Source organism: Eucalyptus grandis, chromosome 10 (assembly GCF_016545825.1).
Source record: "Eucalyptus grandis isolate ANBG69807.140 chromosome 10, ASM1654582v1, whole genome shotgun sequence".
Lineage (NCBI taxonomy): Eukaryota > Viridiplantae > Streptophyta > Magnoliopsida > Myrtales > Myrtaceae > Eucalyptus > Eucalyptus grandis.
The window spans coordinates 12,869,964-12,897,882 of NC_052621.1; the positions used below are offsets into that span (position 1 = coordinate 12,869,964).

At 38.9% G+C, this 27,919-nt stretch overlaps 2 protein-coding genes across 3 annotated transcripts; one reads left to right on the forward strand and one right to left on the reverse strand.

Annotated features, from left to right (window-relative positions):
- The first annotated feature begins 4,375 nt into the window (after positions 1 to 4,375).
- LOC104421826 (protein TONNEAU 1a) lies at positions 4,376 to 27,517 on the forward strand. Of its 2 annotated transcripts, XM_039303094.1 has the most exons (9): positions 4,376 to 4,395; positions 22,071 to 22,167; positions 23,247 to 23,376; positions 23,570 to 23,658; positions 23,776 to 23,898; positions 24,079 to 24,203; positions 24,304 to 24,329; positions 24,416 to 24,572; positions 27,222 to 27,517. In XM_039303094.1, exons 2-9 carry the CDS (start codon positions 22,081 to 22,083, stop codon positions 27,271 to 27,273), a joined length of 789 nt encoding a protein of 262 aa, XP_039159028.1. In that variant the 5' UTR covers positions 4,376 to 4,395; positions 22,071 to 22,080; the 3' UTR covers positions 27,274 to 27,517. The 2 variants fall into 2 exon arrangements, with proteins under 2 accessions (XP_039159028.1, XP_010032245.1); XM_010033943.3 differs by lacking the exon at positions 4,376 to 4,395 and having other exon boundaries at positions 21,891 to 22,167.
- Positions 8,195 to 9,189, reverse strand: LOC104423563 (disease resistance protein RPV1-like). Its single transcript, XM_018863734.2, has 2 exons — positions 8,588 to 9,189; positions 8,195 to 8,470 (listed from the first exon to the last, which is right to left on the reverse strand). The coding sequence occupies exons 1-2, from the start codon at positions 8,800 to 8,802 to the stop codon at positions 8,335 to 8,337; spliced, it is 351 nt and encodes a 116-aa protein (XP_018719279.2). The 5' UTR covers positions 8,803 to 9,189; the 3' UTR covers positions 8,195 to 8,334.
- Positions 27,518 to 27,919: the final 402 nt, after the last annotated feature.

Here is a 27,919-nt window from a genome sequence, read left to right on the forward strand (position 1 = left end):
TCCCATAGTCTGATCTTCTTCCCACGATTATCGATGCTAACCAACCGAGTGATCGGGGACATCAAGTCTGAAGTGATCGCGCAACCGGCTCAACGTTCCTTGAACAACTTTCCTGATCACCTCGCCATCATGCTTGTCAAACAACACGAGAAACAAGGATACTTGGAGGATGTAGAACGACGGCTCTATTCTTATTGTCGCTGAAGATCTTGTGAAATATATAGTAAACAAGGCATATGTTGAAGTGAGTTCGTACCAGTCATCATCCTGCTGCCACCCCAGTAGGTCGCCAACAGAAACAAGAGCTTCCTTGGCTTCCCTAGTGGCATCCACGCCCCGAAAACAGTTCTCACAATTCTCGAAATTCCCTTTCAAGTTTTGCACTTGGTGTTGAGAAAACATTCCCTAAGTTGTTTTGATGATTGACAAAACTTAGAAACTTTGTTTATGATAAAAAGTATTTTGAGATTAAAATTCTGATGAGATATTATCAAACGTTATCAATCAGAACTAGAGTCGTTGCTCTATTACTTCCTTTATTATCTATTTTACAAATCAGATAGGAAGGAATAAGGCTAGTGGCAAATTGGCTTGATTCCCTACTATATTTATGAAGAGTTTCAAAAGGAAAGCCTTGCAATATCCTTTAGGGATTCAACTTTCTTAGGATTTATTTCTAAAGGTGAAACATTCTTTCTATTCATAAACACTCGACTTTTTAGAAACCCAATCTGTTGTATGGGCAACATAAATTATGGAAAGCATTAATCTCAACAATCCCGAGCCATCAAATCTTCTCAACTTGATCCGGGCAAACGGGTAAATTGGTTGGATAAGTCCTCTTGGAGATATGTCCAATGGTTGACTTGGATTAGGAGAAGTATAAGAGGAGATTTCGAAGCTAAAGGAAATAGATATCGCATTCATTAGATTTGAAACTTTTAATTTCAAGAGTCTAAAGAGTGTGTTTGTGATCTCATACATCCGTCTTTGCTGAGTGATACTATGTAACCTTTTAGAGGCTAAGAGTGTAAGGAGTTGTCGCACATACTTGAATACTTACAACTCGAAACTTGTAACCTTTTATCGGTTCTTACTAATGAATTTCAGCTAATAGGCTATAGCGCAAGCAAACTTGAAGCCATCAAATGTTCTCAACTAGATCCAGGCCAACGGATAGATTGACTTGATAAGTCCTCATGAAGATACGTCCAATGGTCAGCTTGTATTAGGATGAGTATAAGAAGAGATTTCAAAGCTAAAGGAAATAGATATCGCATTCATGAGATGTGAAACTTTTAATTCTAAGAGTCTGAAGAGTGTGTTTGTGATCTCATACATTCATCTTTGCTAAACAATACCGTGTAATCTTTTAGAGGCTGAGAGTGTAAGGAGTTGTTCACACATACTTGAGTATTTACAGCTCAGGATTTGTAACCTCTGTTTGGTTCTTACTGTTGAATTCCAGCCAATAGGCTATAGCGTAGGAGAGTAGACATAAACTTGCAAAAGCCAAACTACTATAAACTTTTGTGTGCAATTTCTATCCTTTACTCTATTTATTAATTGTGATAGAAATGTGCACCAGTAAGATCTAATCACTTTATTAGAAGTTGTCTCACTGCAATATTTACTTAAATTCTTTTATTTTCACAAAATCACATATTCACCCCCCTTAGGTGATAGTTATAGCCATGACACTTGATGGGGTTGGACTTTGTAGAAAATGGGGAAGATAACTTGTCCCATGCTCTCCTTGCACTCCATCATTTTCACGAGCTTGTGAAGGCACCGCTTGCTTGAAGCATAACTGGGAGTCGATTAATATGTAGATTGTAGATCATGAGATCGCGTTGCTAAGCTATGAGCCGAACTCCTCACCAATGTGAAGGTTGGCATCATTTTTGAAAGTAGAAACTCCAGCTTCCATGAGGCTGGTGTAGAGATTAGAGGCAAAGCCATGACGAGTATCGGCACCTCTAAAGCTCAAGAACACGTTGTACTGAGTGATCTAAAAACTCTATGGAAGTCTGGCTATAAGCATCTTGGAACAGTTTGGACCACTGCCTTCGCTAGTTCTTCTTCATGCCTATCAAGCACCATAATCCGTGAAAAGAATGGCAAATTAGTGTATGGGATCGAGACGGAACGACGTGAAAGGAAGAGAGAAAAGAATGGATGGACACTTTTGTATATTTAAATAATAATAAAAAGAGTGAATTAACAAGGTGATTAGAAAGGAAAAGAAAGATTCAAATGATTATAAGCAAAAAAAAAAAAAGGAAAAGAGAGAAAGGGAATTTTAATGTTGGTCGACTGCTAGTTAATGGAATTGAATAGAAGATGACGTATTACGACTATATCTTAATCTCCCCCATCCTTCCATATTTGAACGCATCTGAAAGAATATAAACTAATGATATTATTGGCAACACCAATCCAGTTCCGCTCCTTCCTCCCTTTGGGAAAAGTGTTAAAAAATTCCTAGACTTTTTGCATTTGTCCCAATTTAGTCCTAAACCTTTTTTTTGCCAATTAAATCATAAACATTTTTACATTATACCGATTAAGTTCTTTCTGTCTAATTTTGGCCGGATTTTGTTGATTGGATGTTGGCCGGTTGATGTGGCCTAATCAGCGCCGCGTGGATAACTTTTAATAATATTTTAATATTTTTGAATTTTTGAATTTTATTTTTATTTTACTTTTTTATTTTATTTTTATTTTTTCCTTCTCCTCCTTCTTCCTACAGCCGATCGTTAAACCTCGGCGATCGGCCGAGGCGACGACCAATGAGGTCGAGTGTCAACCTCACCGGCCACCTCACTAGTGGTCGCGAGGGCGGCATTGCGCCGAACGGGTGGGGCTCGCCCTTGTTAGCTATGGCGAGGCTCAACCCTCGCCCGCCCGGTGAGGGCAAGCCTTGCCGCCCAGGCCTCAAGGGTGGCCTCACGACCATTAGCGAGTGCCCGGCGAGGTCGACCTTGACCTCGCCGACCATTGCCTTTGGCCGGTCGTCGAGATTCGACGACCGGCTGGAGGAAGAAGGACAAGAAGGAAAAAAAAATAAAATATTCAAAAAATAAAATAAAATATTATTAAAAGTTGTCCACGTCAATCATGTTAGACGTCTAGTCAACAAATTCCAGCTAAAATAAGCTAGAAATGACTAAATTAGCACAACATAAAAATGTTTAGGACTTAATTGGCACAAAAAAAAAGGTTTAGGATTAAATTGACACAAATGCAAAAGGTTTATGACTTTTTAAACACTTTTCCCCCAAAGCCTGGATTCATAAGAAATTGCTCGAATTCCCAATGCTGAGTTCTAGACCTTGACACCTAGGCGGGCAAATCCTTGATGCTCGGGCTCGGGTCCATAGTTAATAAAATGTTCATTCTAATAAAACTGTTAAGCCCTCCACGGAAGCGCAATGCTTTTATTTGCAAGTGAGAATTCAAGTTTGAACTCATCGATTTATTCAATTAAATCCACTTTCATTCAATAGCTTAAAACCAATGAGTTGTAAACCAACCAGATAATATTAATAGCTCATGCTCCCATCTCTCTTTCAATGAAGAACTTTTTCACCTAGTATCCACACTCGTACATTTCACAAATCCATCTTTATATTTGAGCGTCTTATGTTAGGTCCACTTTCCCTCAAATCCAAGCATCCTTCCACCCCTGCATTATCGCAATTCGAATGGAACCTCCCCTCTGGCCCAACCGAGTTCGACAAGGAACCCAACATTCACCTTTCTATATTATCTCTTTGTTCTTTTATCTTGATGACTTAGAGTTGATGCAATTTGAAATGCTTTTTTCTTTTTTTCATATAAAAAAGCATATATTATCATATTTGAACCTCCATTTGAGCATATTAAAAGTTTGGGTAGCACTATTTCCACAACCTTTCTAGTTAAAACACACTTTTTAGTAAGAATCATGAGTTCGAAGGGAAAAATTACCAAAATAGTCCTAAAGCTATTGCAATTTTTCCAAAGCAATTTTTTTTTTTGTCAGATTTCCAAAGCAATTATAAATCCCTTCTTTTAATTTTAAACCTTTTGTATTTGTGCTAATCTAGCCCACGGGGCCAATTTTGGCCGGCCCAAATAATGATGTGTTAATTTTTTAATATCTTCTAAAGGAAGAAGAAAAGAGAAAAAAAAGGAGAAAAAATAATAAATAATAAATAATAGAAAAATAAACAAAAAAGATTGAAAAAATTGACGTGTCGTTTGGCGAATGCTTAGCACTTTGGACGATAATCCACATTAGCATTGGCCTACAAAAATTGGCCAGATGGACTAAATTGGTACAAATGGAAAATGTTTTAGATTGAATTGGAGAGAGAGAGAGAGAGAGGAGAGAGAGAGAGAGAGAGAGAGGTTTATAACTAAATTGGAAAAATTGCAATAGATTTAGAATTATTTTCATAATTTTCTTGGGTTTGAAATAACTAAAAACTTAAATTTTACATCAAAGTTAAAAGACAAAGTGTACAATTGAAGAACAATTATAAATTTTGGCGAGCATTGTTAATAACTAAATAAAGTCAATGATGGCTAATTGCCGAAACCCAAGAAAAGCAAAATCCTGGAAACAAACCCGAGAATCGGCACCGCAATTTGGGATTTCAAGACCTTAAAATCAGCCCCTCAGACCACCTTAGTCGCGGTTGATCAGCTAAGATACACGGCGTCAAAAGTGAGCTGACGTTGCGATCGTATTGTTAACCTCGGTCCATGCATGCATTTTCTCAACACATTAGCTGAGGAAGCGGAAAGTTGATTCGCCCGCACAGTACTCGTAATTGGTACCAGAACTAAGATCACAAAACTCATTTTCAAATTGAGCCAACTCGGCTGCAATTGATCACAACTAAGATACACGTCCTTAGATGTGAGCTGACGTGGTGATCTTATTACTAAGCACGATCCATATACCGGCACGTAAATTGGTGAAATGGGGAGTCAATTCGTCCGGAGCCTATTCACTTGTAATTGGTACTACAAGTGAGGTCACTAACCCCAGTCTCAAACCGAGGCTCCCCAGTTGCAATTAATTACCGTTAAGATCTGCGACCTCAAATTCAAATCGGAGCCGCGATGGTATTGGCGCAGTCCGGTCCATGCAAGTATCTTCACACCTGATCAAGTGGACGACTCAGACGCGAACTCATCTTCCGGTGGAGCAAGCCCCTACAATAAAATAACTGCGCACCACGTTATTACCTCCACCAATTCACCTTCTCACCGGCACAGCATCAGTCCGCACACTCTCCAGTAATCACAAAGCAAGCTCGAGCGAACAAAAGGGAGAAGATGGACGACTACAAGAGAGATGATGGACCTCAAAACCCAAGCCACTCGCACTCTTGAGAAGAAAGGTGTTCTGGTGAAGATCCGGGTAAGTTTCCCTCACCCACCTCTCTTCTTTCCGTGTGTCCACTTCTCTATGTAAGAAGAATTGACATGATATTATTAATTAATGATTTAATGACTAGTTAAGCGCTAAAAGCATATCTGCTATGAAAGGTTAAAACTCTTGTAAAGATGAAAATGTGCAATTATTATGAGAAGTTGCAATTTCTACGAAGAGATGCAATTCTTATGAAAATGTGTAATTCTTATGAGAAGTTATAGTTTTTGTGAAGAGACGTGACTTTTATGGAGATAGATCATGCTTTGTTGGAAGGTATCTATTAATGGCCCATATAAATAGAGTATGGTCTCTTCTTCACCCAACACAACGAAAGGTTGTATTAAATGAAATATGTTACGATAAAAGTGGGTTAAAAGAGAAAAATTAGATTTCTTTATTTGTTTATTCTTTTTAAGATTTTTGTTATAAATAAATGTATATTTTCATCTCTTTACCAAAAAGAAAATGTATATTTTCATCTCTCATATCATGAATAGATCATGAAGATTTAAGATTCTTTGATTTCGAATACTTGCATAGGAATCATATTATCGCTGACACTCTAATATCCCTTGAGAATTTGGGCGTGCGATCGGAAATGTGTGGCATTCGAGCTTGTTCTTAGCTCGGTGGATGCGTGGGCGACGTTGCTTTGGATCTGGTATTGTCGTAGTCAAGCAGCTTTACCTAGCCCCACCAAAAAAAGAACACATTTTCTTTTTGGGTTTGATCAGTTCGTGCATCTTCGGTGAAGTACAGATTCCATAGCTTCCCTACGATGTCATTTTATTGGATTGGGGGCTCCTTTTGTTGCAAATCTTTCTCGCGCTTCCTCGTGAGGAGGATTGATGCTTGTGATTTTAGCCCTGGAAATTGTCCCTTAAATGCTTCTGGGGAAAGACGCATAAGAAACACCGGGAGCTGAGTGACGGTTGCTTATACTCAACTCCTTGTTCAGTATTTAGTACGTGACATTTTAAATAGAGATAATGACGAAATGTAAGTCATTACTGAGGTCTAAAATTATCCCTTGAAAGACGGGGAAGGGCTGTCCAAATCCTTTCATATCTTCACCAGCAAAACAAGAAATCGACATTTAAAAAATTAAACCAAATATTAAATTATTAAATGAAAGAGAGAAATACCTCAAGATTTTAACTCCTTCTAAGAAGATTTTTATCGGATTAAAAATGAGTGGAGCTAATTCCACCCATCACAGCCCTTTAAATTGATTTGACATTCAACTAAAAAAAAATTGATTTGACTAAAATGCCCATAAACAATTCATATATTTCCAAACTGTTACTCTCTCCTCCTTTTTCTCTTCTAGGCTAATCTCGATTAGTCATCTCTATATTGCCAAATTCATGAGCAATACACAAATGACAGATTGCATTTGGTCTAGAGAGAAATGCGAAATTTCGAAATGACTTTAGAAAGAATGATCTGATGGAGTATCTTGGATTTGGAAAATGATCACCATCATCAAATGTGGTGCTAATTGTCAAGAACAAATTATTAGAAATAGATTAAATCTATCTAGGCAATAAAGTCTGGGTATCGCGCTTTAGGTGTTTAGATTCATTAGCATTCTGTATGATCCATTCCTCTATTGGTTAAGTCTCCTTTCCCTCAACATACTCGTATAGAATTTTATTTTTACCCTTTTTTACCACCTCAATTTCTGGAAATCATTAGAAAAGGGGCTTTTAGTCGATTTAGAATTTGTCTCACCATATTACTTTCGTCAGTTTTTAGTGCTTTTGTCTTCAATGAGCTTCAGCACAAGTTGGATCCCCTTAAGTAAGGGGGACCGATGAGACTGTGTTTGTGTTTGCCCTTCACGGAATAAAATTACAGTTTTGAAAAAGGGATCGGTTTAACTTAGGTGTCTCTGTCAATTTAATGGAAAAGGTGCGGAATAAGCTACTTAGTTTAGAAGTATCTTTAACTTGGATAATTATGCTTAAATAGTGGAGAAACAAATTATTGAACCAAATAATATGTAAAGACCTTGATTTAACTTTTTAAATATAATTTTAATAACTATAGTAGTAAAGATGTGTAATTATCGTAAATCAAAATTATGTCCATCTATAGTAATGTATGGTCGTAGTGTATTTTAAATATATGCATGGGATTATACTATCATTTACCTAGTCAACGTAATTAGGAAATACTCGTCGCATAGTCCTTACCTTTATCAAAATTAGAAAGCTACCCTTCTCCTAATATCTGTCTTCTATATTTCAGAGGGGAAATTCTTGGAAGCTGAAATTCCGCAAATGAGTATGATCGAACTTTTATCAGGTTCCCAACAAAATTGTTATTAAAAAAAGGAAAAAAAGAAGAAGAGAGAGATGGATAATTCTAGAGTCTCCGGTCTTCCCTGACTGTGAATCTGAGATAAGCCAAAATCACAATTTCCCTAAACTGCATCAACGCAGATAGCTGCTTCCAAAATTCGAACAAATAGAAATAAGGAGATGTTTTCCTAAGAACGTGCATGTAGAGTTAATCTGTGCAAGAAGACTGCAGTCAATAGGAAACAAAACACAGGAATATCAATATGGGCACATCAACTTATCATACACTAAATTGATTAGCAAAAACTTTTGTACTACTGGATGTTGTCGATCTTCATACATTCGAATCAATACGAGCAACCTCTCTAAGAGACCGACTCTCCAACTTGTGGCTTGACAATACAACTCGGAAACGCCCCTCTAAACTTGACCCCATCAGGCAATGTCACCCGAAGATTTTCCGACCAGCTGAACCACCAAAGGACTCATCGAATGAGAACATCTGAATTTGTATCTTCTCTTAGGAATCCTAGTTTCACTGTCCTTCCACCATTAACTTACTGCTAAGACAAGCATTCTTGCGTAGGCGTTGAATCTTCAGCATCTCATAATCCAATCTGCATGCCCATGATCATCGATTCTGACCAAGTGCTCAGGTACATCAAGTTGAAAGTGATGCCGCAACTGTCTCAAAACACCTTGGACAACTACTTTGGTCAGTTCTCCATCAGACCTGTCAAACAACAAGAAAGAAGGATATTCAAGGATGTACAATGAGGACTCTATTTCAGTTGTTGCGGAGATCTTGTGAAAGAAAGTAAACGAGGCATACGTTGAAGAGAGCTTGTACCCGGTATAATGATGGTGCGATCCTTGAATGTCGCAGAAATCTTTGAACACTCGCAGGCCTTCCATAATGGCATCCCCGCCACAAAGACCCTTCTCACGTGAATAGTAGGCATCCCTGAAATTCCCCAAATTCCCCTTTAGGCATTGCACGTCGGAGGGATCTACTTTGTAGAAAATGGGCAAGACCATGTGTCCCATGCTTTCCTTGCACTCCATTATTTTTGCGAGCTCGTGAAGACACCACTTGCTCGAACTGTAACTTTGAGAGAGGACTGTAATGTAGATTGTAGACCGTGTGATTGCACTAAGAAGCTGTGACCCAAACTCCTCACCAATTGGAAGGTTGGTGTCGTCTTTGAAAACAGAAACTCCGGCATCCACAAGGTTTGTGTAGAGTTGATAGGTGAAGCCCTGGCGAGTATCGGCGCCTCTAAAGATCAAGAATACGTTGTACCGGGCAATTTGGGGACTTTTTGGTAATTCTGGCTGTAAGCATCTCAGAACAGTCTGGACCACTGTCTTAACTAGTTCTTCTTCACGCCTATCAGACCACAATCCGTGAAAAAGGTGGCAAATTTGGGTACAAGATCACCATGGAATGAGATGAAATGAAGACAAAAAAGTGAAACAGCCACTGAAGAAAAGAATGGATGGACACTTTCATTAATTTGAATAAGAAGTATGAATTAATATTGTACTTGATAGAGGAGATTAGAAAGGAAAAGAAAAGATACAAATGGTTTTAAGAGAAAAGAAAATAAAGGAACGAAGGAATTAACTTTTAATGTTGTTTGGATGCTAGTTAGAGATATAAATGAAAATAACGCATTGTGACTATTATATAATCCCTTTAAATCCCTCCATAATCGAATGTATTTGGAGGAATTTCAACTATGCATGAAGTCGACTACACCCAGTTTATCTTGATCATTTATTTTCTTTTTTCTCTTGCTCTCTTTCATTTTTATTTAAACGAGAGAGCCCCTTTGAAACCCTCTCCCCTCTCAATCTTCTCTGCCAAACATGATGAAAAAGGATAGAGAAACAAAATTGTGGAAAGAAATTAATTGAACGGAGGCTAACCATTGCGACTTCCGATTACCAAAATATAGGTCCGAGAGCGAAGAAAAGATATGCTTCGATTTTCATTCTGGCCAACCAAATAATACTTCTCAAACATCATTGGGGAAAGAAAGTAGACAAGATTTGAGTGGAGATGAGGTTGGTACCCATCAGTGACCTTCCATCCATGTAACATGCTCACTTCTTTAAGTGCTCTTCGCACTCCCTCGATGTCGTCTGCTTCACGCGAGTGGAAAGACTTCCCAAAACTCCCTCTCAGGTATCGCACATCCGAGGCTTCACTCTGTTGAAAATATGAAAGACCATTTGTTGTCCGCTTTTCTTACCCTCCATCATCTGGACGAGCCCACGGAGGCACCGTTCGCTGGACGAGTAGTCTTCCGAGAGGATTGGCATGGAAATCTTGGACCGCCAGGCCAAGTCGGGAAGTTGTGATGATGAGCCGGCCACCTGGCTTTCATCAGGTCCGCATACAGAGACTCCGGCAGCGGTGAGGCTGGCATGGAGGCAACCGCTGAAGGACTCACGAGCAGCGTTGGAGCCACTTGGAAAGCTCAAAAACACGTCGTAACGTGTCGAGCCGCTTCCAACAGGACCTGCATGAGAAAAGCTTAAAGTCAGAGCATTGTCCATTGGTTTCCTCTTTACTCTGATCAATATTGCCCCTTCTCTGTTCTCTCTCCGTTTCTTTAACGGGGCCGGCCACTTATGTCCTCGAGACCTCGTCAACGCAGAGATCCAACTTGCGGACCTGAAAAGGCCCGAAGAGAATGACACCAGACTGGAGACCAGGTCTGATTTGAACTTGTCTTTGTAGACTGCCGTGAACGACGCGTCCAAAGCAACCGTGTCAGAGTTTAACGAGAATGTTTATCAAAGACCAACCAAAGGCAACGCGCATCGCCTGCAAATGGATAAAAGTTCAGTGTATTCTGTTTCTGCGGGGATGACCCAAAACGCAACACTTCAGAATAAAGTGGCCATGCAGCATGCAACATTGAAAATTAACCCTTTACATCATAATAGTCGTTGCAATACCAAGCCAGAGATCGCTTTACAATTGCGTGTGTTTTCTAAGTTTTTGCTTTGAGGAAAATCCCTTCATGTTAGCAAAAACACCAATGAGTATCTTCAGGTTGTCAATACCTAAGGGATGACAACTTAGAATTCAGAAATTGTAAATGTTAAAATATGTCTCGAGTTTGATTTTTTTTCTCATATGCACTTCTAGCAAGTTTTGGACTTTGTTTGAAATATATGGAAATTGATTTCCGAATTGAAGTGGGCAAAGAAATCAGCAAAACAGAAAAGTCCAACGTTAACTTTGAATAGGAAAATTAGAACGTTGACTCTGACTTGCATCTTGACTGGGATTAGCACGCGTCTGACAAAGAAGGAAATAAACTCTTACTTAAAGTCGGCAAAAGATGCTCACTCTAATGAGTCAGGTTTTTTTTTTTTTTGGAAAACGCTTGGCTCACGGTACCATCAACCAAGGAAAAAGACGGTCAAACGTCAGCCAAGCATTTTTCATCTCCAAAGTGGGAGACTTGGTTAACAGGTTTTTTGTTTTCATTATATGATAATGCATTTTCATATAAAAAATTATTTTCTTATCCTATTTAAAGAAAAAAATCAGAATGATACTATTCAAATAATAAGAAATATATGGAGAACTCAATTGCAATTTTTAAAATAGTGTATATTATTCTCCAATCAAAGAAAATTGATCAAGAATATATATATATTTTTTTTAACTTTAGCTTTGATTATGTGATCCTAAAGTTGATTTTGTAATGTTTTAGGTCCATGTTAATCTTCATCTACAAGACTTGGATCAGTGGAATAATCTTTTTCTCTACTAATTCATTATTCTTATCTTAATTTTTGTCTTTATGTCATTTGTTTTATGCATAATCGATATTATTGATCTTAATTTTAGGTAATCGGAGAGCCCTTTCTAGAGTAATTTAATTTGAGCGAAATGAATAAGAAGCCATTTTATTGCACAATGATTTCGTTATTAGTTGCAAAGCCAAAATATTAAGTGTTGTTTCATCTTTTAAATTTAATAGATTTATATGATGAAATTAATGATCTTTTTTAGTAAGTGATAATATTTTCTGCTTGTAATTATCTATATCTTGATATCAAATTTAATTTTTCTTTCTTGGTCTTCAAGAAAATTAGTTATATGGGTCCTCTAATGATATTTTTGTCTCCTAGTTTGAGCTTGTAATAAGGAAACATAGAAATAAAAATAAATAAAAAAACACCTCTAAGTCAAAATTGAAAGTAGGTTTAAGGCCTGCATGGTAATATTTCTGTTTCTCCCAATCTCTATACTTTTGTTCCCCGAAAAAAAAAAAAAAAGAACAGAAATCCGTTTGCTAAAACTTTTGTTCCCGAGAATGGATTTGAAATAGAAACAAGAAACAAAAAAAAAAAATTTCAGGAATAGATTTGAAACAGAAACAAGAAACAAAAAAAAAAGTAGCTTCTTGTTCTCGGGAACAATTTCTAGAAATAAGCTAATTTTTTCTTTTCTTTTTTTCTTTTGTTTTTCTTGCTTGCTACGGCCTTATGTGGTCGCTCGCCACCGCCGGCCACCTCCCGCTTGACCATGGTCACCGTTGTCAACCGTCACCCCACCGGCGACGACCATTGTCGCTGTCGCAATCTGATCGTTGTTGTCGCCACCCACAACCCATCGGCCACCCCCAACCACCGATGACTGCCACTAACCGACGGCCGCCGTTGCAGCCGCCACCTGATCGCCGACCATCACCACCCGTCGCCGTTGCCCGCCTTCAGTCGCCTCCGGCCACCGAACATTGCCATCGACCGCCGCCGCCGGATCGTCACCCACAACCCACCGATCGTCACCTCCTGGCCGACCGCCAACAATTGGCGGTGGCTGGTGGGCCGTGGGCGCGATCATGCGACCGTAGTCGGCGGTAACAGTTGGCGGTCAGTGGTCCTACAGCTATGGCTGGCGGCAACTGGTGGTGGGCAACGACGATGGGTGGTAGCGATCGGCGGTTGGCAATCGTGAGCAATAATAAAAAAAAATAAATAAATAAAATAAAAAAATCGTATCAAAAGCATTTCTATTTTTTTTTATTTTAAGAATTTAAATTTTTTATAGTTACCAAACACCTTATTTTACTCGAAATTGTTCTTCGGAGTAAAATAGAAAATAACTATTTCTAAAAAGACACCATTTCCCGGCCAAGAAGCATTACCATGCGCACTCTTATTGGTTTCCTTCAAAACATTTTGTGGTTGGCCTTTGACCATCCTACTGTCATTCTATAGAGGGCGGTCAGGCTAGCAACATCCTTTTTTTTTTCCCCTTCACGTAGCCTTGAAGCGCTACAAGTGCCTGGCATGCAAAGAGTGCAGAGTCCTCTCGTTAGTTTTTGTCGAAATTGTGCTCAACCTGAAGAATTCTTTTGTCATAAGGTCAAACCTGTGCAAGACAATTAAATTCTTTAGAAATTTCACAACGTTTGCGTTCAAGCTGAGAAAATCTTGCGGTAAAAAATTGCGTTTAATTCTTTCATAAAATTGAGAGATTATTTTATGAGAAATTATAAGACTAAACACTGGATGTATTATTGGGTGTAATTGGAAGTTGAGAAACCATAAGAATATTTGTGAATGACTTGAGTGTGGTTGTAATATTCATTGTACCGTTTGATCTTAATATAATTTGTTACTAATCTTCCTGTAAACATAGGTCACTACGATCAAACTACATAAATTTAATGATTGATTTATTTTATTTTCTGTTTATTTTATTATTCGATTGCTTGCTTTGGTAATGATTGGTATTAGAGCTAAGCTTGGTTGAGTTGAATTGAATTGAATTGATGGCAACAGGAAAAGGTGGGAATCAACATATTTATTGGGAATAATTTTGATTTCTAAAAGATTCAAATTGAGAATTATCTCTATTAGATAAAACTACACTTACCCTTGTCTAGGGAGAAACCAAAGATGATGAAGCAAGCTTATTGGGAATTGCGAGATAAACGAGCTTTGGGTGTTATTCGGCTAACATTGGCTCATAATGTCACATTTAACATCGTGAAAAAGAACAATACTACGGGTCTCATGAAAGCCCTGCCGGATTTGCACGAGAATCCTTCTATGATCGACAAGGTCTAATTGATAAGATGCCTATTTAACTTGAAGATGAGCAAAGGTGCGTTGGTTACAAATCATATAATTTGAGTCAATTGAGTTCAGTTGAGATTAACTTTAAAGATACAGTACGTTCTTTGATTACCTAATAGTCGGAATACTATTGTAAGTAATTCCTCTGGGTCAAAGCTTGATGTTTGGTGGTTGGAGATCTAATTTTGAGTGTGGACATTTGTAAAAGAGAGTCTAGTGAACTTGTATATGATGCTTTAGTAGATAAAATAAAGGAAGAACTAGTACATGTGTTAGTAAGAACAATATATAAATGGACGTAATAATCAGTCTAGGACTGATGATGCTATCCATCGAAGCCGTGGCAATAGGAGGTATTTTAGAATGAATTTCCTTAAGTTGAAAGCGAGAAGAGTAAGGAAAATTGAGTCTATAGATAATGTTGCAACTATTGCTAATGGTAATTCGGATAGTGCTGATTTTATTTTCTCTGTCACCGATTATTCATTGCTTGATGGATGGATTATGGATTTTGGTTGTTTGTTTCATGCTACACCAAATAGAAACTAATTTAGTAATTATCAATGTTTGGATAATGTTAAAGTGCAATTGAGAAACAATGTTGAATGTGAGGTTACAGGCATTAGCAATATTAGAATTAGAATGCATAATGGTATCGTGAGAACATTGACTCAAGTGGGGCATGTTCTAGAGTTGAAGAAGAACTTAATTCCCTTGACTGCTTTGGATTCAATTAGGTGCTAGTATACTTTAGAATGTGAAGTTCTGAAAGTCATTCAAGGTGTTTTAGTAATAATGAAAGGAATCAAGCATAATGGCCTATAAGCTTTAAGGTAAGACAGTGACGAAACTTGTCGCAGAGACGTTAGATGTATATATTTAAGAGTTTGAATTGTGATATATGTGTTTGGGACATTAACAAGAGAATCCTGAAAGTATTAAGTGAAAGACATATGTTAAATTGTTAACAAACTGAATGTATCTAGGTGTTGCGACTTTGATCAATGGTGAAAAGTGTAGTTTAATACAGATGTTAAAGAAATCATAGAGATTGCAAAATTAATTCACTTGAATGAGTGCTTGTGTTCGCCTAAGTAACATTGACACATGACACGCACTTGATAGGACACCACGCAATACACTATTTGTTAACAAATAAATAAATAATAAATAAGGAGCTTACAACGAACTTACATTCAAAATATTAATTCACCATTTGTTAATATTATTGATTGTTTCAATTTAAAAAATTCAACTCCAAATCCATAAAACTTGGAGAAAAAAACAAGCAGTCCACATTTTGGACTCATGCTTCATATCGTGTCAAAAGAAAAGAGAAAATGAACAAATTTGAGATGTGAATTATGCTTCATAGGAAGTAAGAGTCAAAGAGAAAAGAAAACTAAGTTTTTCTTATTTCCCCATTTATTATTTTTATTAATTTATATATATATATATATATATATATATATTTTTACCCATCTTTGATTGAAATTTTTTAAAATTGACCCTCTGTGTGTCAGAATTTTGAACTCGCATATCGAAATTCCAAATTTGCTTGTCGGAGAGTGTTGGAAGAGTTAACCAGCCAGTTGATTGAGCATTAGACACGTGTCGAAGTGTTCGACACGACATAAAAGCTTTCGAAAAATGTCAATGTTTCCTAAGTTTTTGCAACAATAACGCTTTTCATTGTGAGCTGCCGAACGATTATGGTGGCTGGCATAAGTCGAGCAATGGTTGACGATGGTGGCAACACAAAACTAGAGGTCCAGGCAACATTGGGTTGCAACGGACAAGCATCAGAGGAGCTTTGGCCAAACCATCATGGGCTTGAAGACGATGAATAGTAAGGGGAGTGGACGGAAGAAAAAAAATGGAAAAAAAAAGTTTGAAGAAAAACGGCGACGTCTTGGTTGCAAGCCAATTAATTAGTTGGTTAAGAAAAACTAGAAAAAGAGTACGCAAATCGCGTGCGAAGCTAATAGTGAAAAAAATAAATTATTGAATGAAATAACACGTAAAATCTTCGATTTACTTTTTATATATAATTTTAATTATTGTAAAAGTGAAGGTAAGTAGTAATTTGTGGAACACTTGACAATTATCTTGTTTATATTTAAGAAGTAAGAGATTCTCGGTCGTTAGCCAATCACCATGATTGTCGCAAATTACAAATTTGAGCCTCTCTAGTCATGTATGGTCATAATATATTTTACATACATACATGGCTTTTTCATGGAAATATATTTTTATAAAAGTTGAAGTTGGAGTTGTCACCGGATTTGCAATATGGATCGAGTGATAACATGTATTTAAATTCATGAATCAAAGTCAATACAATCTGCAAATACATGCTGCATAGTCCTTGACTTTATCAAAATTAGAATCCTAACCAACTACTAACATTCGTTTTCGAAATTTATGAGGGTAATTTCTTGAGAGCTGAAATCCCACGGATGAATCCTGCATTTCTAGTGATAGAAGATAGATGGTTGAACTTTTTCTCAAATTCACGACAAAATTGCTACTAATGCTTTAACAAATTGGAAATCAAATGGATAATTCTAGAACCTCTAGTCTTTCCTCTATGTGAAAATTAGATAAGAATAATCACAATTTTTATAAACTGCATCATTGCATATTAGCTGCGTCGAAATTCAAACTACTCTCAAAGTAGATTTTCTAGTGGTACCATTATCAATTATTCTTAAAGCTTATATTGTTAAATGAATAGGTGATTTAATATTTAAATATTTCAACTATTAAATTGGAACGAAGAAAACTGCTTTTTAGTTTTCTGATTTTTTCAAAGAGCGTGAAATGATGAATGTAGACTCAAGCTCCGGAAGAAGACCAGCAGTCATGGTAAACAAAGTACAAGAACATCAATATCGTGAGATCAACTTACTATACATTCATAAATTACTGGCTATCATCCTACATTCGAATCAATATAAGCACACCCTCAAGACCGACTCTGCCACTTTTGGCTCAAAAAAACAACTGAAACACACCCCACATTTACAGATTCTCTAAACTTGACTCCATCAGGCAATATCACCTGGAGATTCTGCCACTAGCTGAATCGCTAGAGGACTCATCGTATGACAACATCAGAATTTGTACCTTCTTTTCGGACAAAAGAACGTTGCAAGAGCCAAAAGTTGACACAAAATGACACTTTAAGTGTTAAAACTTACGAAAGTGCCACTTTTTTTTTTTTTTATGAAAAATGGGACATTTGAGTGCCACATCTGGCGAATTTTGTCAAAAATTCTACGTGGCTTTTTCTTTATTAGTAATTTTCTCGCTTACGAGGCTCGCTGGAGCAAAACGCACACAAAAACAATGTTGTTTTTCTATAATTTGAAATTTAATATAAAAATTTAATTTAATTTAATTTAAAAATATAATAATAATTAAAAAAAAGGTGGAGGAGGAGGAGAAGGAGGAAAGCAGCCGGGTGGCCGAGGGCTTAGCCCTCGTCGCTACCACCGCTACCTCTCTCGCCACCGAAAGGTGGGGGAGGGTCGTCCAGGGCCGCCGAGCCCTAGCTAGGGGCTAGCGACCCTAGTTGACCGGCGGTGAGGGCTTGTGTGCCATCGCCCATATCTAGGCAAGGGTCACGACCCTCCCCTAGATCGGCGAGCGTCGACGGCCATCGCCCGGCCAAGCCAAGGGCTGCCGCTCGCTAGGGTCGCCTCATTGGGCGGTGGCCCTTGGCTTTGACCCGGCGAGGGTCACCAACCCTCGCCCCCGCCCTCGCCCGGCAAGGGCGAGGCTCACCGGCTCACTACTAATCGGCCGGGGTCACCGGGCCTCTCCCCCTCCATCGTCAACCCTTCCCTCACGGCGGCGGCGCGCGAGCTCAACCCTCGCGCCCCCCTCCATTTTTTATTTAATTTTGTTAATATTTGTATTTTTATTTTTAAATGTTTTAAATAAATTTAGTCTTAAATTTTATTTAATTATTTTTATATTATTTTTTACCACTTCAACACTAAAACGACGTCATTTTTGCATTATCTGGCCACGTCAGCGTGTAAAACGACCTTATTTTACACTTATTTCGCCGGAAAATTGCCATGTCAGCATTTTAGCCGAATTGACACTTAAATTACCTATTTTGCTCTGATTTTGGCACTTAAATATCACTTTTGTAACGTTTGACACTTAAGTGTCCTTTTGTGTCAATTTTTGCACTTCAGGGATCCGGGTATTATTCTTTTTGTAAGTTCCACTATCCCTTTCATCATCTATTAATGCTAAGATAAGGTTCATGTGTAGGCTTTCATTTTCTAGCATCCCATGATCTAACCAAGTGCTCGGGTACATCTAGTTGGAAGTGATGCCGCAACTCTCTCAAAACACCTCGAACAATTGGTCTGAGTAGTCCTCCAAGAGACCTTTCTAATGACACAAGAAATAAGGATATATAAGGATGTCGGACGACTCTATTATGGTTGTCATGCAAAGATCTTGCGAAAGAAGGTAAACAAGGCATATGCTGAAGTGAGTTTGTACCTGAGTTTTAACACTTCCCATCCTCCGAATTTGGAAACATCTTTGAGCGAATAAGATTTGGGTGGAGATGAGGTTGGTACACCTCAGTGACCTTCCATCCACGTGTAAAACTCACTTCTTCAATTTCGCTCTGCACTCCCTCGGTGCCCCATCCAAAACTCCCTGTCAAGAATCGCACGTTCGAGGGCTCCCCTTGGTTGAAAATGGGCAGCACCATCAATAGCCTGCTTCTCTTACCCTCCGTCATTTGGACCCGTGGAGGCACCATTCTCTGGAGGAATAGTCCTCCGATAGGATTGGGATGCATATCTTGGACCGCTAGATGGTCATGTCGGGAAGTTGCCATGATGAGCTGACTACCTGGCTTTAATCAGGTCTGCCCACGTGTAGAGACTCCGGCAGTGGCAAGGCTGACATGGAGTCTGCTAGGAGTGCGCAATAAAAATCCAATACCTCCACTACTCAAGTAGGTAGGTTAAATATGTTGATGGACTCAAGTTTCGACTTTCTCTTGGTGATCTCTCCATGTGAAAGTATCGGACTTCTGTTACGCACTTCCAATAAATGGTATCATAGCCAATGATTGATTGATGACTCACTCCTAATATATATTAGTGTTTGATGAATATCTTAAGGAATGAATCTGGTGACCAATGCGGTTTTCGACTAGGTGGGCATTGTAGCGTAGTGATGTGGGCTCAATGGCAAACTTCATGGTTTGGTCTAGAAAAAGAGACCAATAATGAAGTTAGGCATTGGTCATGCAACATGAGATAAGTTGATGCAAAAGGATACATGACTTAAGGGAGAGCAAACTAACACTGGAGCTCAAATGTGAGGAGAAAATTGCTAGGATATATGTGTGAATTGTGGTCACTGCTGGCTCCTACCGCTACTGCCACCACCAACGATGGCCAATGACCCATTGGGCAAGGTCCAGCAAGCTTGCCAATAACCAGGCAAGCCTTGCCAAGCTAGCAACAAGGCTTGGCCTCGCTAGTTGACGCAAGGCTAGGCCTCACTAGCCAACATGAGGCTAAGTGTTGCCAAGTTAGGGCAAGGCTTGTTGTGGAAAGCGAATGATCGAACAACAATATAGATAGAAGAAGAAAATATATTGGATATGAAATTTGTGTAGTTCAGTTATAGAGACTTACGTCTACGAGGAGAGTAATGACTAATTCATTATAGATCAAGCGATATAATGAAGATTACACACTCTAACCATTCAAACATACTTAGTGTTTCTCAAGCCTCAATTGCACATAATAATGCACGCAGTGTTTAGTCTTGAAATTCCTTACAAAATAGTCTTTCAATCTCAATGAAGAAATTCAAAATCTTACCATAAGATTTCACAGCTACAAATAGTAATCTTTCATAAATGTAAATCGCGAATAAGCTTTGATGCACAAGAGACATGAAGACCCATTGCCAAGCACCCAGCGCCTATGGAAGTCTCTCACAAACAAGGGAACCACGTCACTCAAAGAAAAGCGGCACTTCGATCAACAAAAGCTCATCTTAATACCCGCAAGCCAATAGAAGAGCCCATATATCTAGTGAAGATTCTTGATCGAATCCAACTGGGAGTCAACTTCTCTAGTTTCCCATTTTGCTTTTCGTGGATCGACTGGAAGTAAGAATTAATTCCCTTTTCTATTCTCTCTTTTATCCATGCTGATGAACTCCAAGTCCAACACAAAGTTCATGTTGGACTTTTCAGTTTAACAACAGAGACTCCAATTCTTATATAGAATATGCTTCAACAAACTTGTGTCCATTCAAAATTGACTTATCTATTGTAAATCGTTGCTTCAATGCTGAAGGAATTTCCATAATTTTCTGCAATCTTTAATCAAATCGGGTTTCGTATGATGGACTCAAACTTGAGACACATTTTAACAAGGCCAACCTTGCCTAAATTTGTGAAGTTGAGGCTCACAGTGGCCAAGTGAGCCTCTAATAAGCTTGCCAAACTTCACCTTGGTCTAGCACTACAAAGAATGAGGAAGAAAAGATAAAAGGAAAAAGAAAAATAAGAAAAATTTAGTAAAAGTATTAAAAAACAAAAAAAATTAAAAGTTTTATCAAACACATTTCTCTTTCAAAAATAAAAATTCTAGGTAGTTACCAAAATTCAAAAATTATTCCTTGAAACAGAATATAAAAAAATCATTTCTCGATTGTGATCTCAGGGAGGTGAAATCCCATTTTGATTTCTCGGGGTTGTTCGGCAGGGTGGACCTTTTTTTATAAGTGACCTAACTCTCGATTTGCTTCATCCTGGTCTTTCCTTGAAAAATAATAATACTTTATTATTTCCGAAACAAATTAAATATCTATTCCTTTTTCTTTTTGGACAATGCATTTTGAGTTTTAACTTCCGTTTCATATATTTATTTATGCCTAATATTTTTCACCCTATAGAGTTTTGACATTCTATAATATTCACTGTTTTAGAAAATTATATATGTAAAAGAAAAAAATTATAACATTAAGCATGTTATGATTTCCATAGGAAAAGTTACCAAAAAAGTTGTAAATATATTATCGTTGTGATGTACTAAATATGTTTTTGTCAATTCGGTAATAAACCACTGGGGTTCGCCTCAGCAGCCACCCTTCCAACATGGAAGGGGGATGTGAGGTTCAAATCCCCACCTTCTCGGGAGGATGGGGTTAAGGACGCGTAAGTTTCGGCGTGGGTTGCGACTCCCACGCCCGCAAGAGGTAGAGAGCCTGTGATGTCTGCGTGAGTGTAGAATAGGAATAGAATATGATCACCAAAAAAAAATTCGAATAAACCTTTTATATGTGTCAATTCAATTTATCTCGTTAATTTTGGCCAATCGGACTGATGTGAATGCCGTTCGGCTAACACTGACATTAAATTTTTTAATAATACTTTATTATTTAGAATTTTTATTATTTTTTTTTTTTTTTTCCCTCCCTCCTCCTTCTTCCTCTAGTCTATCACTACCACAAGAGTGAATCAACTCTCTATTTCATCACTTGTGATGGGTGCCAATTACGACTAAAATAGAGAGTTGATTCACCCATTACAAGTGAGCGCCAATTATGAGTGAGGTCACCAACCTCAATCTCCAATCGAGCCACCTTAGCTACAATTGATCATAGTTAAGATTCACAATCTTAAAATGTGAGCTGACATTGTGATCTCATTGCCAAGCACATAGATTGCTGGAGCAAAAAGTCGATTCATCAAGATCTTGTCCAGTTATAATTGATACTCCAAAGGAGGTCATCAACCTTAGATCTCAGATCGAGCCACCTCAGCCGCAATTGATCATGGCTAAAACCGATGAACCCCAATTCCCCGAGGCTGCAATTTGTCTGCTCTGTCCAGCCCGATCCGGTCCGGTCCAGGCAAGTGTATTTTGTCGCTCTGATGAAGTGGACGACACAGATGCGAGCTCATCTTCCGGTGGATCCCACCCCAACAACAAAACAAAACAACCTCTCCCGCACCCCCACCAATTTCACCTCCTCACCGGCACACCTCTCTCTCTCTCCCCCTCTCACTCACTCTCTCTCTCTGAAATCGGGCTCAGGAGTCAGGAGAGAGAGAGAGAGAGAGAGCTTCCGAGCGGACGAGCGGACGAGCGGAGCGAAGCGTCAGTCCCGCACGCTGCCACAGTGATCGATCGCAGAGCAAAAGCTCGAGCGAGAGAGAGAGAGATGGACGACTACACGAGGGAGATGATGGACCTCAAAACCCTAGTCACTCGCTCTCTCGAGAAGAAGGGCGTCCTCGCGAAGATCCGGGTAATGTCTCCTTCCCTCCCTTCACCCACTTCTCTCTTCCTTCCCGCGTGCCTTCGCTTCTCTAATCTCCTCTTTTGAGAATTTGGGCGGCGTGCGATCGGAATTGCGGGGGGGAATTCGAGCCTTGTTCTTTTTGCTCGGGGGATGCGCGGGCGGCGTTGCTTCGGATCTGGTGTTGTCGTATTCGAACGGGTTTACCTAGCTCCCCCCCCCAAAAAAAAAATTAAATAATTGGGCAGCTTTTGTATTTTTGGGTTTTGATCAATTCGTGCACTGGCATCGGAGAAGTACAGATTCGATTGCTTCGCTATGATTTCGTCGTATTGGATGTTGCTCCTCCTGTTGCAAATGTATCTCGTGCTTCCTCATGTAGAGAGAGGCGGATGCTTGTGGTTTTAGCACCGGAAATTTGGTCCCGTCCGTGCAAATTCTGGCGGAAGTCGCGTAGGAAACATCGGGAACTGGATGGCAGTTGACTAAAGGCCTTTTTTTTTTCCTCCCTTTATTTGGCCCTGGAGAGTTTAATTAATTACTCAGCTACGTCATCACAATTTTTGGGTTCGTTGTAAGCTGCTGGCTTCTTGTCTTGTTTATTGTAATTATTTAGTCGCTACATCACAATATCTGTTGCCCCTGCTTTGGAATGGGTGAAAAGGAAAGGATCGCATCTTTTGAGCTGAAGTGAATTTGCTGTGGAGGGTGGCTGTTAAGTTTGAAAAGATAAATGAGTGCAATGACTTGGCAAATGCATTTATTGGGCTGTTGAATAAGTTACTATTTAGAACACAACTTTTAGTTGAAATGTTTTTTAATGAATTATGTGCTTTCCTATAGTAATTCAGGAATTCAAGTAACTGAGCAGAATGTGGATACATCGATTGTCCATGAGTATTGATCTTCTTTCCAACTTGTGGATCTTCATCTTCTTTCATGCCATTTACATTCTATATGTGCTTCTCAGTGCTGCTGTTATTTCTTTCACCATTCTATTTTTCTTGCTAAGTTGCACTCAGGATTGGCGTGTTTTAGGCTATTGAATGTGCTTTATGTGTTCCCTTGACTATTTATTTGAATGCTAGGCGGAACTGCGGGCAAGTGTATTTGAAGCAATTGAAGAGGAGGATCAAGTTGTGGAGAAGGAAGGTTTACCTCCTGCTTTGTTAGGTAGCTGCAATGAACGAGCAAAACAACTTCATGCTTCTCCTTCAGGTTATTTTCTGGTCCTTCAGTATGGACCATAGTGATATACTTTCATTTTCTGATAATCGCCCAGCTATCGGCTGATGGATATTGATATAGACTCTGCAGATATCTTATTTTGCCCCTCAGGTTTGTTCAATGTAAGCAGCATGTGCTTGTTAATGTGGTGACCTTATTCAACTGCCCTCATTTTATTATGCAGGGAGGCTGTTAACAGCATTGATTTCTGAATACTTGGACTGGGCGCAACTAAACCACACATTAAAAGTTTATCTGCCTGAGTGTAATTTGGTAATCAAGTAATTCCAGCTGCAGTTTTCCTCTGATCTTATTGCAAGTACCTTTCTATGTTCTGTTCTTCTAGAGGACTGCTGAATTCAATTGAGTTTTTATGAATTACCCTTGCAGCAAAAGGATTTTTGGAAAGCTGAGTTGAAGGAGTTTAGCAGCAAGAATGGATATGATATTAACCGAAATGGAGATAGTGGTCCTTTGCTGTTGGATGTACTTGAAGGATTTTTAAAATACGAGGTTTGGTGTCTGATCTTTTCCTGATTTTATTCTTTTCGCTCACAGCTTTGAACCCATGAGCAAGTCGTATATAGAACATTTTACCATTTACCGTACAATGTGCCTTAGGTTGTTTTAACAGCAGAAGTTTTGTGGGATTCTGTTTGTTGTTTCATATGAAACTTGACTCATCTTTGATAGAGTTTAACCAAACCAAGGGGCGGGGGAAGGAGAATGACTACAGAAGCTGATTCCGTATCATTAGAGTCTCGGGATGTGCGTAGACCTTCATCATCTATTGCAGGGGGCTTACCCCCATTGGGAAGGTGATCATAAAGTCTCGTGCTTATGCTTTGTCCATTTCATTGGTTGTCAGTGTTTCTCTATTTCTTAGTGCTATTATGACTTTCTGAATATTCATTTTAGGTCTGCTCCGCCTGCCCAGGGATCTGGTAATGAAACTTTCCATCCATTTATATCTACTTTGCAGTTTCATTTGTCATTTGGATTTGCTTATTGATATACCTTTGCCAAATAGGTAGGAGAGCTGGCTCCTCAACATCTAGTTATAGAAAAGATGAGTACAATTGGAGATATGACAATGACGAGCTCCCTGATGATATTGTCCGAACATCAGCTGCTCTAGAAAATCTTCAGCTGGACAGGAAAGCTAGGAATCTGACTTCTTCTTGGCGGTTTGTTCTCAAAACCCAACACTTAACTTTGTATTCATTTTAGATATGATCTTTTACTTTAGATTCTTAGTGGATGGTCAGTTTTCATTGAAATAGATGGTGGGACTGACTTCACTAGATTCTCATATGTTTGTCTGATGTGCCTAGTCATACATCTTGAACATGGGCCAAAAGAGAAAGGAAGAAAACTGCCCAACTCACTCTGTGTGTGTGATGTGATCTGAGCAAGAATTTTTGTCTCTTTTCCTTGCTTTCAATCTAGGAATAATTAGTTTGCAAAATCTCAGAGTCATTTTATGGTTTGTTTGACATTCAGCAGCCCTACTTTCATATTCTTTATGGGCACATGCTATTAGAATTCACAGTCTTGAATGGAGTAGCTGCTGGGTTGTTCATACGCGCCAAGGGGTGCGGGTTGTTTTGTTGCATGTCCAGCAGGTCTATTTTGAATGCTTGATGGTTTTGCTTATCATATGAAAAAAAAAAAAAATGCCAAGAGACAAAAGGAGAGCCTGGGTTGAGTTGAGACAAATGCCATGTAGAGGTGAAATTTGATATAGAGAGTTCCATTGTGTGATGGAGGCAGGTTTCAGCTCTGAGCTCCTGGAACAGTTTAGATCATTAGTAAAGGGAGGAACTTCAGTTTTTTGGCTTAGCAATTAATTTCAGCAGATATCACATACATTTCATGGGAAAAACTACACAACATTGGACACATGATCTCGACTTCCATGTTGCATCACCAATGGTGTTACTTTCATGTCCATGCATGCTTGTGTGTGCTTGTGTGCGTGTGTCTCTCTATTTTTTTTTTTTGTTTGGGGGGGTCCCTATATCTGGCATCATTTGGATTCACTCCTCAGCAATGTGTAAGTGTGTGACAGTTCATCAGGAGATTTGGTCTCCTTTCATTATAAAAACCATTTTAAAGTGGGACAGTCTTTTAAGCTAACCTGAAAGGTACTTGTAAGTACAAGAATAAATGAGTTTTACTTTGATGGTTAACCTTTCTGGGCTAGCTAGAAAGCACCAGGTCTGCCAATGTTTTGTTTTATTAGTTTGCTTAGTCCGAAAAGATTTTAGCTGAATGTTTGCTTGTCATTGGAAACTCTAGCTCTAACAATGGGTTGGGACTAGTGGGACAGGAGAGGCTAGCCTGCTGTGCATCCTCAGCCATTTTACATGTTTTATCGATGTAGTTTAACACAAAAATTGAAGTTTATGAGCCTAGTTATTTTCTCTAGCACCAAATGTTACTAGCTTGCGGAGACAATAACTTCTACTTGCTAGCTGTAAAATCAAAAGATGAATATTTGAACTATAATCAGGCCTATAGTGTGGCTTGTGAAATGCATTCCCTTCATTTAATTTTGGATGTCTTTTTGTTCAATGCAAAAGGCATGTAAGTTCACATGTGACCATCAGGAGTCTTAGGGTCTGTTTGGGATGTGCTTTGGGAAGGGACTTTGAGTGTCCAAAGTTCATTTGACCAAATATTGAGTATTTCTTAAAATTTTTGAAACCCACATTGAGAGAATGTTAGCCTTTGAAAGGCTGAAAGCCCAAGATAGGTCCTAGGCTGCCTTGGGCTTTCAGCATTTCCAGAAACCCCCACAGATTATTGTTCTTCTTTTTTTTCCAGTGGTGTGGTTGCGTGTGGCTGGTTTGCGACGGGCTAGAGAGAGGCCAGCGAGGTTGTGGCTACCCCAGCGACCGTCACCGGCCAGTCGCGCAACCCTGATAAATTGTGGCAACCGCCGGCGAGTCACGTTGACGCAACCTAGCTTTGGGTTGCCGGAGGTCACGTGATCTCGCTGCAACCAAATCTGTTGCTGGAGGTCACGCGACCTCAGGCTAGGTCACTGGTCACGACGAGGTTGCGTGACCTCGTTGTGACCAGATCTATCGTCAGAAGGTTGTGCAACCTCGCTGCGACCAGATCTGTGTCGCCAGAGGTCACGTGACCTTTGTGAAGAGTTGCTAGAGGTTGCCTGACCCTAGGCAGCCCTCACTGATTGTCTCTGAGGGCTGCCTGAGGCCATTAGCCCTTGCTGGCCAACTTTTTTATTTTTCTTTTGACAATTTTTCTCTCTTTTTTTTAATTACAAAAGTCATTTGTAAATATAATCTCTCCAAACACTATTTTACTCAAAGATACTTCATGATAGACTTTCAAATTACAATTTAGCAAACACAATTTGCATTTTGGAAAACCCCTTTAACTTAAAGTCCTTTGCATTTTCCCAAAAGCTTTTCCCAAAAATCCAACCAAACGTACCCTAGACCAACCATAATTTGTTACCCTGTTACTATTACGACTTTAAAAACATTTTTTTTTTTGGTCAAACAACTTTAGAGACTTTAATTTCTCTAATATGGTAGTACCCTATTGGAACCTCCTCGGGCAAGCAAAATTGTATATTCCACAAATATATATCGACTTGTACCTGAAAAGGCATCTAGTACTTTGTTTTTCCTTGGATGATGAAAAGGAATTATGTTGGGTGTTTGCAGGACTATAATGAGGTATTTTGGTATCAATAGTTCTTGGTAGTTTTACTAGTTTTTGTGTTTCTCATCGAACAGTCAAGCCTGAGACCAAAATCTCTTTGCGCTAATTCTTGGATTTCTTTTTGAATTTTGTTGCAGGCATGCTGGGGATGGGATCTCTGACGATGACGGGAGGGCGGACCATATGTAGATGGCTGACTTAGTAATTTCTCGCTCTGTTGTGTATTTTGGATTGCATTTATCCTTGAGTGTTATCTAAAATTAGGCCGATTTTATATTGTGGTCATGTAAGTTGCAGCAATTTAGTTCAGATTTCTCACGCTATCCTTTCGAGTTTGATTCTCTTGAATCTTTCACTCTCAGATCTGATTCTATTTGTCAAGGACATCTTGCTTTTTTATCCTTTTAACATGGTGGGAATGGCCTATCCAACATATGAAATGGTACAAAGACCGTGCAAAAGTCAGTATCATTATAGTTTCGAGGTACAATTCCAAGTTCAGCCGAGACCCATCTGCTGAATGGTTTGGGATGGATGTGCCTCAGGCCAAGTGAAGGACTTCAAATTCGGTCCAATGCTGTGCTTTGTGTGAGAGAATTTGCCTATGTACTTGCTACATAAGGTATTGGATTGTTCTTGGAGAAATAGTGAAATGTTGTTAGGCCGGCAAGTTTCTGCCCAATGTATCTGTTAGTGTTTCTCATTTGATAAACGGTCACGAGGGTTCCAGAAATAGCATTAACTGTCGTTTGTGATTGGTGATTCACCCAAAATTTTGAGATGAACTTGCTCTTAAGCGCAGGTATATTTTCAAAGAAGCCAGAAAAAAGTTATC

Excerpts from the sequence above, each read along its gene's own strand:
- LOC104423563 (XM_018863734.2), bottom strand. The coding sequence starts at position 8,802 with ATGGAGTGCAAGGAAAGCATGGGACACATGGTCTTGCCCATTTTCTAC. Across the intron at positions 8,471-8,587 it reads TCGCACCATCATTATACCGG|GTCTGATGGAGAACTGACCA; the intron begins GTACAAGCTCTC and ends GTTGTTTGACAG.
- LOC104421826 (XM_039303094.1), top strand. The coding sequence starts at position 22,081 with ATGGACGACTACACGAGGGAGATGATGGACCTCAAAACCCTAGTCACT. Across the intron at positions 22,168-23,246 it reads GCGTCCTCGCGAAGATCCGG|GCGGAACTGCGGGCAAGTGT; the intron begins GTAATGTCTCCT and ends TTTGAATGCTAG. Across the intron at positions 24,330-24,415 it reads TCCGCCTGCCCAGGGATCTG|GTAGGAGAGCTGGCTCCTCA; the intron begins GTAATGAAACTT and ends TTTGCCAAATAG.